Below are 14,275 nucleotides of genomic sequence, written 5' to 3'. Positions count from 1 at the left end.
TCCAAGGGACAGAGGCTCTTAATGTGACCAACAACAAAGAAAGAAGAATTTTAAATGGCTTTACTTTAGATATAAATAAATAATCTCTTTGTGATACATGACAAGATGCCTTTTTGTGACTTTTGTGTATATACTAGGGCCAGAAGATGAATATGATTTCTGATTCATTGAGAGCCGCACATTATTTTGATGCATTTAGTATACTGACTTGTTCAGGTTTTAAATCACCAGTCCAATCTGCTACTTGCAATTTGCATGCTATCACTGCCCATGTATCTTGTGTGAACATCTTTCAGTTTTTGGCTCTTATAATTCAGGGGCACCATAGTATGAGCATAAATAATCAAAATGAGTGAATGATTTCCCCACATTCTAGCTCAAAAATATTTACATGCAATCTGCAGTGGGCTTTATTACTGTTGTAAATAACTAATTAATAAAAATTAAAACTATATGTGTACTCATTGCAAATGCCATATTGTTGAAGACCAAGTGATTCAAGTATCATACCCCTACTGTTGATTCTAGCATTCTATGTCACTGGATTCAGAATTTGGGTGGACTGTGAAGCACCTTTCTTAGGTATTTATGCTTAACAAATCTTTTTCAGTACATGTCAAGTCTGGCAACAGTATTCCATTGTTGTTGCCTGAAATCACATACAGTATGGTGCTCCAAAAACATTACATGGCTGTAATTGGAGGGTATGTTAAACTTGACAACTGTGGCTGCTGATCTCATTGCATGAATGTGTCAATTTACACAACTAGAAATTCCTGGGCAAGTCAAATTTCACGACTGTGTGACAACTTTCCAATATAGTTTAAAATTTACAAAGTATTGCCAGCTCACTCCTTTTTGCAACATCCTGCACCATGCTGCCTGACTGAGCCAGTGCTGGATGAAGGGTTTACAGCTGCAATTTGTCTTTTTTAACATTCTTTCATTCTATAAAACATGAGACGTCAGTGTTTTCTATTTGCAAGGGCCAACACAAACATGTTCCTCATTCCTTCCTCATTATATGCATTGTATTTCTGGGTGGGCACTCATTGGCTGGCTGATCTCATGTACACACAGCCCACCCCTATGATTTAAGACAAAATCAGACCGGTTTGATTTCATTAGGGCAATTCACGGACTACTTAAACTGAGTCATTGAGTATGTCAGTTGCATACCACAACTGCTCCTAGCTTGCTAAAATTATGTAAATGAAGCCCATGACTGAAAATCTCTAGAAAACTTGTGTAACGTCGTATAACTTTAAGGGTTCAGTGCTGGGATTAGTCATTTTTTCTCCCTTATGTTGCCTTTATGAGATTTCCATTTTGAAACTTTAATGCTTATTATGCATACACTGATGTCACTCAGCTGTGTTTATTTATAAAAGGATATTTCCCTTGTTAAGCTTCTAATTAGCTACTCTAGTGAGATCAAAAGGTGTAAGTGAATTTCCCTTTTGGATTAATAAAGTATCTATCTATCTATCGATCGTCTGATTAGAACTATAGCATAGTTATAGGTAGGACAAGCTAAGCCAATCCGTCCAAAGAAAGACACCATTCAGAAAGAATCCTCAGTGAAAGAGAAAAATAATTTATTTTCTAAATGAATGCTTCAACGTGTAAATGTGTTTAGAGGAAAAAGAACCCAAACTATAAAAACTATCTTCAAATAAAAGAAAAGGTTACAAACAACAAACAAAAACCTAAGAATGTTTTAAGTCTCAATTCTTAGAAATAAATGCTGGCACTGGAGCTGCCAAAGATCTGTATTACAAACAAAGTTATAGAAAATACTGAATTTCTTTTTTAAGAAATTATATTATTCTTGCATTCTTTAGCCTGTTACCCATCAAGGCCACCCCTCATGCTTTCTTTATCTGAACCTGTCAAAGGCACCTCTGCGCAAAGAAAGTTCAAAGAGACCTAAGAATATCTCATGAACATCTTGAAAAAATGAAGCAGATACACCCTCTCAGACTCGGGAAGGCAGTCATCTTATAATAGGTACTGCAAAGCGCCTTTAGTGTTTCACTGTGAAACTGATGGTGGCCTTTCAAAGTTAATATGATTTTATTTTTTCTACACTTTGCTGCATACTGGAAGCATGCACATAATTTAAAGTAGAGGCAAAATAAGCCCAACCTTGTCAATAAAATAATAATCAATTAACTAAGAACTAAATAAATACATTTTAATTAAGTAGTGCCAATGGAAAAAAGATTACTTCATAAATATTGAAAAAAAAATGTAATAATAGGTTAATATACAAGTAGCAAGACAATACTGAGACCTTTTTAATTTGAAAAGCTTAAACTTTTATTTTTTTTTTTAATCCAAAATATTTAACATGTGATTTCTCCTGGTTAAAAATGTTACTTAATTAAGGTATTACAGTATCCCAATATACTGAAAAGCTAGTTTTTTCATTTATATCAAACTTAATTGACTTCTGCAATTGATTTCTGTCAAGATTTCTGAATTGTCTGATTAATGATTCGTCACATGGGAACATGGACTATAACTAAAAAGTTAATTGTATTACTCCATTGCATATATCACGACATTGGCTTACCCCACTAAGTTAAGGACACATTTTAGCAAATTTGAAATAAAATGCCATAAGTCATGTGCGGCCACTAGGGGGCACATCAGAGCTGCAAACACCCAATGCAACTTGATCAGTTCACAGGTTCAAATCGAGTGGTTTTTTTTTTTTTTTTTTTTGCCCAGTACAAAACAGTACAGCACAATCCTTTCCTTCCCTTCCCTTTATCCCCCAAACCTCCCAGCAAAGTTTGTCCACCAACCTCCCGACTCTGTCTGTTATATTTATCTCCTGGCCAGGCAAGGGTACAAGGTCAATCCCAGCTGGAATGTTGATCCATCCATCACACGTGTTTTTAAATTTAACCATACAATGGCATGAAAAAACTTCCTCAAAATGATTTTCTGCATAGTAGCATATTATCACAGTGAAAGGTAAAAGATATCCAACAAAAATCTTTGATTTCATAAAATGGATCCTCAGTGAACAGATACCATAAGCTGTTGTTATTCCTGTATTGAAGTAGTGTATTCAGTGCTCAGCACCTTGTATAAAAAAAAGTTATTGCCCATAGATTGGTTACGTGTTTGACACCAGTTACTGATTTTAAATGTCTTACAGGGACCAATTCAAGATGGTACAGGGAAAAGAAGAAAGAGTTACTTTATTCTAACATTAATTTTCACTCATTTTCTCAGGCTTATGTAGTCACACCTGATACCACTGAAGTCACATCCGTTCCAACTTGACTTCTCCTCTTCTAGTTTGTGGAACATAAAAGAAGCCCCAAAAAGGAAGCTTTTGTAAGTAATGCTTAGGAAAACACAGATGTTCTTCCTAAAATGACTTTTGTCACTTTTGTTTTCTTTTAAACCACATCAAAGGATTATTCTTTCCATTATCTTCAATCAAACGACAACATCAGTTTTTACCATTAAACCGGGATTTCCACCTGGGATCCCAATTCTACTTACCTTGTTGCTTTTCTTATTTCACACTGTATACAACACTTTTAACAGTGATAACTGTAATTAAACATTTGCTGTAGTTACCTGTCTTTCGAAGTGAATAAGGTAAAGATTATTTCTGTGCTAAAAAAGAGTGTTAGAGATGTGTTTTGGACGGGTAGCTTACACTTTGTGTCTCTGATCTTCTTTTCTATATATGTTGTTTTCCCAGTTAGGTGACTTTTTTTCCCTTTGCGGATTCCCACTGAAGCAGCCCTTCACTAGCTCTGTCAGACTTTTTAAAGTGCTGCAGAGGAATTTTACCCAAACAGTTTCTGCTCAATGCAATTTTTTGTTTTCAAGAATGAGCTACTCATTTCAGGTCAAGCAGCAACATCTGAATGGAAGGTAGGTCCAGAATTTGAGCAGACTATTCCAAACATCCATACTGCTTTCCCTTCTACTATTCTGATGCAGATTTGCTTATGTGTTTAGGATCTTTGCCTCATTGCATGATTGTCTTTCTTCTTGCCATTTGTGCAATTCTACTCTCTTCCTTCAACCCTAAATTAAGCAGGCTTGACAATTAATTATACAGTGCCTGTACAGAAATTACAAAAATACTTCAATCTAGTTTGTTTGTATGGCATTTTTCAGGTTCAGAGCACTTACACATATTCACAACTATCATACAATAACAAAGTAAATGACTTACAGCTTCTACATGCATAAATACATATATCAAGTTAAACATACAGTTAAACAGAAATTTATTTCTATGATTAATGTAAAAATCAAAGCAATATTGTATAACATTCCATTAAAATCATTGACTCTATGTTAATTTAATAACAACTGAGATAAAACCAAAAAGTCTAGTTTAATTTTTCTGCTGATGCAACATATGAACATCATCAACTACGTTCCCAGAAAGAGAAAAGTGGAAACGGGCACTATAAATGTTTAAGCCTGTGCTGAGCAATGTCTAAGGGTTTGACAAATATATTTTGTTCTGACTGGTTGGCCACTTGTGACTGTGTGAAAGGACTCAAGAAAAAGATTAAGACATAGTGTGGGGTTTGGCTTAATACTCTTAACAGATACTTCAATGTGAAATTAAACTTGAACTTGAAGGAAGTAGGATGGGAGTTTGCAAATAGAGGTATTTAGAAGTAATTCAGATGAATAGCTTAATCTGTCACACAAAGGAATATCCTGAAAATGTTTTATCATTAGAACAAACAAAAAAAACGTATCAGACAGATTCTAATGGTGGGTGACAAGATGGCATAGCCATTCAAGATGTTAGTGGAAGGAAAGGACCAAGAGAGCAACCCTGAGCCATGATTGATATAAATGTAAAAAAACTTGTACAAATTGGAGACAATGGGTATTGTAAACCTATATTCAATGATAATGATGTGGGCATTTTTTACTTTATGGATTTTTGGGTGTTATGCCATTATAGTGGACAGAATTTAAAGTAAGTTAATGAAAAAAAAAAAAAAATTTTATGTTCTTTTTTTTTTTTTTTTTTTTTTTTTAAATAGTGCCTGTATTTCTGTTTCCCTCTCTATGTAGGCATAAGAAGACCAGGCTAACTGGTGTTTGGTGTGAGAAGTGGACAGAAGAACCATAAGAAGTGTTGATGTTCTGTTGACATCAGAAATTCAGCATTTCTCATATTTTTCAGATAAATTGTTTTTGCTTTGTCCAATGACCAGATTAGGCAGATCAAATGTGCCACTCTAACAGTTCATCTAAAATTAATATTTCCTATTAAACTGAATAAAATTACTTTTCAGAATAACACTGTACAGCAGCATGTCTCTTGATGAAATACTGTAAGTCTCGCCTATGGAAAATCCTGACCAGCCAAGGTTTGCTAAGGGGGCATCTGTTTTCTTTAATACACACAACTTTATGCTACGTTTGGCATGGATGTTAACTGCGGGAACTTGTAAAACAACTCTGATATGTTTTACATTACCTCTTTACGTGTATGGCATGAGCAATAAAAAAGCTTTGTGTTCACAGCATACACCAAAGAATCTTACTGAATATATGTTCATGCTGACAAATGGCTTCAAGCCTATATAATAAATAAAAAGTTAAAGTATCTATATAATGCATACTTTAATTTGTTTTAAAGTAAAGTAATGTAAAATAACAAAAATATCATATTTTAAGCCAGTTTAATCCAACTAGGTACATTAAACAACCAATCCATTTCATTTCAAAAGGATTTAAAATATTAATAATCCTTTTAGCGTCATTATGTTTTTAAGTTAAATAATTTGAAAATTATCAAAAAATAAATAGATGATGCTGCATGTTACTGTCTTTAGTTTCATCCAATGCTTCTGAACTTTAAAAGTGAAAGTTGCGTTCCTGAAATCGCGGAATGAGCCTTATCGGCCACCGTTGAAAAACCCTTCGCACAATTTATACGTATGCCTCTGTGCGACACCGGTGAAAAATACTGGACGGACTTTGCGACACAGCGTTTTTTTTTTGGTTGTGAAAACTGTACTCGTGTATTCAGTATTACATTTTAAAAGAAAATGTCAAGTGAAGATAGAGAAACAAAGGTGAGCAATGAAATATCGACAGACGACTAATGCGTTTTCCGTATTTAATTTCCCGTGTACTTGTATTTGTATCGGCAGGACAAGACATTAAAAGCTTTGCTCGGTTGTCTTTGTGCGCCAACGTGAAGGAAGAAACCTTATTACTTTAATATGGCTTAAAAGAGACTGTGGCTGTAGGGCTATCACCTTTCCTAAACAAAAATAAGGGAAACCCTAGGGCAATGGTAGGTGAGGATATTGTGGAATTTGTGGAAAGTGGTGCGTAGAACAGGGGATTAGCCGGTGTGTTTTATTATGAAACAATCGACTCCATCCAATGTATTTTCTCTCAACCCACCCAATCGTGTTTTCCAAAAAGTACTATGTAAAATACATTAACTACAGTCATTGATAAAATTTCACGACAAACAGCAACCAAAAAAGGTGCAACAGCGTCACCAGCAAGTGCAGTTCACAGCCAAACTTTAATGTTTTAAATGCATTAACAATATTCATTGAAAACACCAGAAAAAAATCCTCAAAACAAAAACATAGCTTATAAAATATTGTTTCAGTAACATCAGTAAAAGCAAGTACATTCCGCCGCATTGTTGAAGCAACATGGCTTCTGTCAGCCGGACGTTTTGAGTCGGAAGAAGGTTTTGAGGTTTAATTTCAGAGCATAATCTAGACTATTATCATCTAGCTTGTGCTTCACCGTGTGATAAATACGTGCCATCACAGTTGGTATCACCTATTATAAAGATAATAAAAAGCAGGAGGCTACAGTTTTATTTATACTTTTATTTTGGAAGTTAAATAGATATTTCTCCTTTTAGCTATGGTTATTACATGGTCTCTGTGAAAGCCATGATTTTGGGTATAAGTTGTTCTGCATGAATTATTTTTTTTATATTTATTATTAATCAAATTAGCATATTCACAACATCAACAATGCATCATTACCCTGTCTGTTTCAGGTAATGAGTGAGGCACAAGGAATTGTGCAATACTCTGGGTTCCTCTCTTGTTAACAGCGTGCGTCTCTCCAGCGGCATTCTGCTTGACATCACATACGCAGCCATGCGCAACAGAAAATGCATTCCGCAAATTGTGCCGTGGACCATTGTATCCATCGCCTATCACGGATTCAAGCCATGGATAACGGTTTTCACATTTGAATCAATAATGCTGCAAACGCCTACGTTTTGTGGGAGGACCCGGAGTTTGTTTAAAAACAAGCCATTATCTCTCACACTAACGAAAGCCAACCAGCTAGCGCAATTGGCGTCTCCGTATCTCCATGACGCTGACGATTATTGATTTATTTATTAATTAATATACCTTTACATATTAAAAATAACTATAGAGATATGTATAAAATACAAAACAAATAGCGCTTCGTATTGTTCTGTTAAGGAACGCAGTTTCAAATACTGAACGATTCAGTTAAACAAGACTCGGATAGCTTGCAGTGTTAACACTGGAGTGACAGTGAATCTAAAGTGGCAGCAGAGTTTTTCCCCAGGAAAGGAATCAGTTCTAGAGAAGACCTGTAATTTTTGAACTTTTGGGACACCGGACGCCAATGCGGGATGGGGAAGAAAAAAAAATGTTAGTGAAAGTGTGCTTAGACTTCAAATGCACACCTAAATATTTGTCAAAACCATAGACTCGTTAATTAAACAAGGCAGTTCTATTTCTATTTTGCTTGTAACCACACATTTAAAAATAAATTGAGTTTACTGCATTTCGAGATTAAAAAGCATATTTCAAAATAGAAACATTTATTTTAAGACAATTGCTAAAACTAAACAGTAAATAAAAAAGTAGGACTATTGCAAAATGCATATATTTTTTGTAACTAGTGAGGAAATAAAAACAAATTTAGCAGCTGATTTAACGATAAAAATAGAAATTTGTAATTCTTAAAAGTTAAAACTGCACAATGGGGACAAAAGCTTTGAGGATCATTATGCATGTGCACATTTCGCCTTGTGAGTTGCATGTTCAAGGGGTGATTTTTCAATCTGTTGTTAATTGTATTAGCAGAATATAATTCTTGGTGGACTAGAACCAAGTATGACATAACCTAATCTTTATTCACCATCTGTATAATAAGATTAGATAGTTTATTTGTTCCCAAGGGGAAATTAAAAATGTGCAGAAGCTCAAGAGTAGAAAAAATTAGTATTTATGTGCTGTATATATATATATATATATATATATTTATATATATATATATATATATATATATATATTCGTACAGTGCATGGATTCAATTCATTTTTTTCCTCAGAATTCTACACACAACACTCCATAATGACAACATGAAAAAAGTTTACTTGAGGTTTTTCCAAATTTATTAAAAATAAAAAAACTGAGAAATCCCATGTACATAAGTATTCACAGCCTTTGCTCAATACTTTGTCGATGCACCTTTGGCAGCAATTACAGCCTCAAGTCTTTTTGAATATGATGCCACAAGCTTGGCACACCTATCCTTGGCCAGTTTCACCCATTCCTCTTTGCAGCACCTCTCAAGCTCCATCAGGTTGGATGGGAAGCGTCGGTGCACAGCCATTTTAAGATCTCTCCAGAGATGTTCAATCGGACTCAAGTCTGGGCTCTGGCTGGGCCGCTCAAGGACATTCACAGAGTTGTCCTGAAGCCACTCCTTTGATATCTTGGCTGTGTGCTTAGGGTCGTCGCCCCAGTCTGAGGTCAAGAGCGCTCTGGAGCAGGTTTTCATCCAGGATGTCTCTGTACATTGCTGCAGTCATCTTTCTCTTTATCCTGACTAGTCTCCCAGTTCCTGCCGCTGAAAAACATCCCCACAGCGTGATGCTACCACCATCATGCTTCACTGTAGAGATGGTGCCAGGTTTTCCCAAAATGTGACGCCTGGCATTCACACCAAAGAGTTCAATCTTCGTCTCATCAGACCAGAGAATTTTCTTTCTCATGGTCTGAGAGTCCTTCAGGTACCTTTTGGCAAAGTCCAGGCGGGCTGCCATGTGCCTTTTACTAAGGAGTGGCTTCCGTCTGGCCACTCTACCATACAGGCCTGATTGGTGGATTGCTGCAGAGATGGTTGTCCTTCTGGAAGGTTCTCCTCTCTTCACAGAGGACCTCTGGAGCTCTGACAGAGTGACCATCGGGTTCTTGGTCACCTCCCTGACTAAGGCCCTTCTCCCCTGATCGCTCAGTTTAGATGACCGGCCAGCTCTAGGAAGAGTCCTGGTGGTTTCGAATTTCTTCCACTTACGATTGATGGAGGCCACTGTGCTCATTGGGACCTTCAAAGCAGCAGAAATTTTTCTGTAACCTTCCCCAGATATGTGCCTTGAGACAATCCTGTCTCGGAGGTCTACAGGCAATTCCTTTGACTTCATGCTTGGTTTGTGCTCTGACGTGAACTGTCAATTGTGGGACCTTATATAGACAGGTGTGTGCCTTTCCAAATCATGTCCAGTCAACTGAATTTACCACAGGTGGACTCCAATTAAGCTGCAGAAACATCTCAAGGATGATCAGGGGAAACAGGATGCACCTGAGCTCAATTTTGAGCTTCATGGCAAAGGCTGTGAATACTTATGTACATGTGCTTTCTCAATTTTTTTATTTTTAATAAATTTGCAAAAATCTCAAGTAAACTTTTTTCACATTGTCATTATGAGGTGTTGTGCGTAGAATTCTGAGGAAAAAAATGAATTTAATCCATTTTGGAATAAGGCTGTAACATAATAAAATGTGGAAAAAGTGATGCGCTGTGAGTACTTTCCGGATGCACTGTATATGTATATATGTATGTATATGTATATGTGTATATGTATGTACTAGCAAAATACCCCCGCTTCGCATCGGAGAAGTAGTGTGTTACAGAGGTTATGTAAACATATATATACATATCTACATATATATACACATCCACATATATATATACACACATACATACACACACACACATATACATATACACATACAAATATATATACATACAGACATATATATATACATTTACATATCTACATATATATATATATATATATATATATATACTAGCAAAATACCCGCGCTTCGCAGCGGAGAAGTAGTGTGTTAAAGAGGTTATGAAAAAAAAGGAAACACTTTAAAAATAACGTAACATGATTGTCAATGTAATTGTGTTGTTATTGTTATGAGTGTTGCTGTTATATATATATATATATATATATATCTATACATATAATCTATACATATTAATAAAAGGCAAAGCCCTCACTGACTGACTGACTGACTCATCACTAATTCTCGAACTTCCCGTGTAGGTGGAAGGCTGAAATTTGGCAGGCTCATTCCTTACAGCTTACTTACAAAAGTTAGGCAGGTTTCATTTCGAAATTCTACGCGTAATAGTCATAACTGGAACATATTTTTTGTCCATATACTCTAATGGAGGAGGCGGAGTCACGTATCGCGTCATCACGCCTCCTACGTAATCACGTGAACTAAAAACAAGGAAGAGATTTACAGCACGAGTCAAACGCGGGAACGAAGGTAAATGACGTTAATTTTTGACTGTCTTTTAATACTGTGTAAGCATACATATTAACACGTGCAATTAAACGTGTGCATTTACGGGGTGATTTCTCAGGCTTAAAAGCTCGCCTTTTATCAAACGCGGGAACAAAGGTAAATCACGTTCTTCACTGTCTTTTAATACTGTGTAACCATACATATTAACACATGTGCAATTAAACGTGTGCATTTACGGGGTGATTTCTCAGGCTTAAAAGCTCGCCTTTTACTAAAATGGTAAATGCAAAACTATTTTCAATCATTCTATGATCTGCTTCTCACAACTGAAGGCACCGTGGCTGATGTTACGTCACTTGCTGTCCAACCATAAGCTTTACCTGGTAGGTAACCGGACACTCACTTCACTCCCTCGAACCTCTGAGGTTTTCTTTTGTTCTTAATTAAAATTTAAAAGCAATACTTCACCGCTGCTAAGCCCCTCTAGCGCTGACGTCCGAGGTTCGATTACCGTAAGCAAGTGCAGCGAGTGTGTAATTACATTCACGGCATTCGTAGTCTGATTCACAATCTGATTGTATGGGTGGTTACCTACCAGGTAACGCTTATAGTTGGCCACCAAGTCAGGTCGAAGTGATCACTCGAGTAAAGGCAGCTTCACAAAAAAACATCCTTAACAAACTCTTATTAGTATATTGTCTCTCAATTTAAAAACGTTTTATTTTCTTCTTAATAAAAATTTAAAAGCGGTACTTCGCCGGTGCGAAGCACGTGGATTTGACCGACTGACACATACAGACATATTCATGAGTGCAGGTACTACGGAAAGAAAGCACCGTGTAAACCTAAAGTTTAAATTAAGTTCATAGACCTACAAAAGGTTGCCATTCATTTGAGGCAGGATTGCTTTTCTTCTGTACAACTATACGTTGCATTCTCAAGAGTGTGCTTGCACGGCTTCGAATATATATATATATATATATATATATATATATATATATATATATATATGTATGTATGTCTATATATAAATATGTAAGCTTATAAGTACTGCCTTACTTCTCTTTAAGAAAGGAAGATGTAATGATACTTGATTTAAACGATTCAATGTCATCCTGGGTTTGCGTAGCTTATTGTCAATATCTTTACGCCTGTTTTTAAGACTTATTTACTGAAACGGGCTTTCACGAAAAAAGTTATGGCTTTGCTACAGGATACACCCTCCACAAGTTAAGCAAGTAAAAATAAAATATATATTTCTGTTTTATTTAAACCTTTTAAGTTCGTATGCATAGCCCCATTTGGCTGTTTAATTTTTTTTTTCTTTCTTCAGTAATATTTAATCTCCTTAAAGAAAAAGAACATATCCATTTTACTTTTTTTGTATCTCTTTAGTAATATTTTAGTGTAAAATGATAACCAGTATTTAAACCTTTTATGTTACTTTATACATTTATTTTACACAATGTTCAAAAATTAATAAGAAAGCTACATATTTTGGCAGCTGCTGCTTTCATTTTCAATGAAATGAAAAAAGCTCTCCAAGAGAAAACGTCAATGAAGAAGAAACAGTTTGCACTATCTAAAAAATCAGAAACCCTCATTTATAAAAGTTTGCTGCAGATGACTTAACTGAAAATAAATGAATAGTTCCTATGTGTATAATACATATTTATCTGTTTTACTTATGCCTTTATTCCACCAACTTACAACATCTGAGGTACAATTTGTTACATTACTTTTGTTTTTTGCAGCACAGGCAGGTGAAGTGACTTCCTCAGGGTCACACAGTAGTGTCAGTACCAGGATTTGAACTGACAAGCTCCGGGTTTACTGAAATATTACTGAACAAAGAAAAAAAACGAAAACGGGCAAATACGGCTATCCATACAGATGTCCATCCATCCATTATCCAACCTGCTATATCCTAAATACAGGAGCCAATAAGTACATATGTATATATACAGTATATTTATTTATATATACAGTATATATATATATATATATATATATATATATATATTTATATATACAGTATATATATATATATATATATATAGTAGTGTGAAAAACTATTTGCCCCCTTCCTGATTTCTTATTCTTTTGCATGTTTGTCACACAAAATGTTTCTGATCATCAAACACATTTAACCATTAGTCAAATATAACACAAGTAAACACAAAATGCAGTTTTTAAATGATGGTTTTTATTATTTAGGGAGAAAAAAAATCCAAACCTACATGGCCCTGTGTGAAAAAGTAATTGCCCCCTTGTTAAAAAATAACCTAACTGTGGTGTATCACACCTGAGTTTAATTTCCGTAGCCACCCCCAGGCCTGATTACTGCCATACCTGTTTCAATCAAGAAATCACTTAAATAGGAGCTGCCTGACACAGAGAAGTAGACCAAAAGCACCTCAAAAGCTAGACATCATGCCAAGATCCAAAGAAATTCAGGAACAAATGAGAACAGAAGTAATTGAGATCTATCAGTCTGGTAAAGGTTATAAAGCCATTTCTAAAGCTTTGGGACTCCAGGGAACCACAGTGAGAGCCATTATCCACAAATGGCAAAAACATGGAACAGTGGTGAACCTTCCCAGGAGTTGTCGGCCGACCAAAATTACCCCAAGAGCGCAGAGACGACTCATCCGAGAGGTCACAAAAGACCCCAGGACAACGTCTAAAGAACTGCAGGCCTCACTTGCCTCAATTAAGGTCAGTGTTCACGACTCCACCATAAGAAAGAGACTGGGCAAAAACGGCCTGCATGGCAGATTTCCAAGACGCAAACCACTGTTAAGCAAAAAGAACATTAGGGCTCGTCTCAATTTTGCTAAGAAACATCTCAATGATTGCCAAGACTTTTGGGAAAATACCTTGTGGACTGATGAGTCAAAAGTTGAACTTTTTGGAAGGCAAATGTCCCGTTACATCTGGTGTAAAAGGAACACAGCATTTCAGAAAAAGAACATCATACAAACAGTAAAATATGGTGGTGGTAGTGTGATGGTCTGGGGTTGTTTTGCTGCTTCAGGACCTGGAAGGCTTGCTGTGATAGATGGAACCATGAATTCTACTGTCTACCAAAAAATCCTGAAGGAGAATGTCCGGCCATCTGTTCGTCAACTCAAGCTGAAGCGATCTTGGGTGCTGCAACAGGACAATGACGCAAAACACACCAGCAAATCCACCTCTGAATGGCTGAAGAAAAACAAAATTAAGACTTTGGAGTGGCCTAGTCAAAGTCCTGACCTGAATCCAATTGAGATGCTATGGCATGACCTTAAAAAGGCAGTTCATGCTAGAAAACCCTCAAATAAAGCTGAATTACAACAATTTTGCAAAGATGAGTGGGCCAAAATTCCTCCAGAGCGCTGTAATAGACTCATTGCAAGTTATCGCAAACGCTTGATTGCAGTTATTGCTGCTAAGGGTGGCCCAACCAGTTATTAGGTTCAGAGGGCAATTACTTTTTCACACAGGGCCATGTAGGTTTGGATTTTTTTTTCTCCCTAAATAATAAAAACCACCATTTACAAACTGCATTTTGTGTTTACTTGTGTTATATTTGACTAATGGTTAAATGTATTTGATGATCAGAAACATTTTGTGTGACAAACATGCAAAAGAATAAGAAATCAGGAAGGGGGCAAATAGTTTTTCACACCACTGTGTATATATATATA

At 36.0% G+C, this 14,275-nt stretch overlaps 1 protein-coding gene across 1 annotated transcript in view; it reads left to right on the top strand.

Moving 5' to 3' along the window:
• Positions 1-5,951: 5,951 nt before the first annotated feature.
• LOC114660817 (DEAD (Asp-Glu-Ala-Asp) box polypeptide 41) overlaps positions 5,952-14,275 on the top strand; it is a 66,634-nt gene continuing 58,310 nt past the window's right edge. Inside the window, exon 1 of the mRNA XM_028813732.2 lies at positions 5,952-6,089. Within this exon, the coding sequence (XP_028669565.1) occupies positions 6,063-6,089 (27 nt within the window). The 5' untranslated portion in view covers positions 5,952-6,062. The remainder of the gene's footprint in view (positions 6,090-14,275) is intronic.

This window comes from Erpetoichthys calabaricus, chromosome 11 (assembly GCF_900747795.2).
Source record: "Erpetoichthys calabaricus chromosome 11, fErpCal1.3, whole genome shotgun sequence".
NCBI classification, from domain to species: Eukaryota; Metazoa; Chordata; class Cladistia; order Polypteriformes; family Polypteridae; genus Erpetoichthys; species Erpetoichthys calabaricus.
This window is presented reverse-complemented; position numbering and strand designations above follow the sequence as displayed.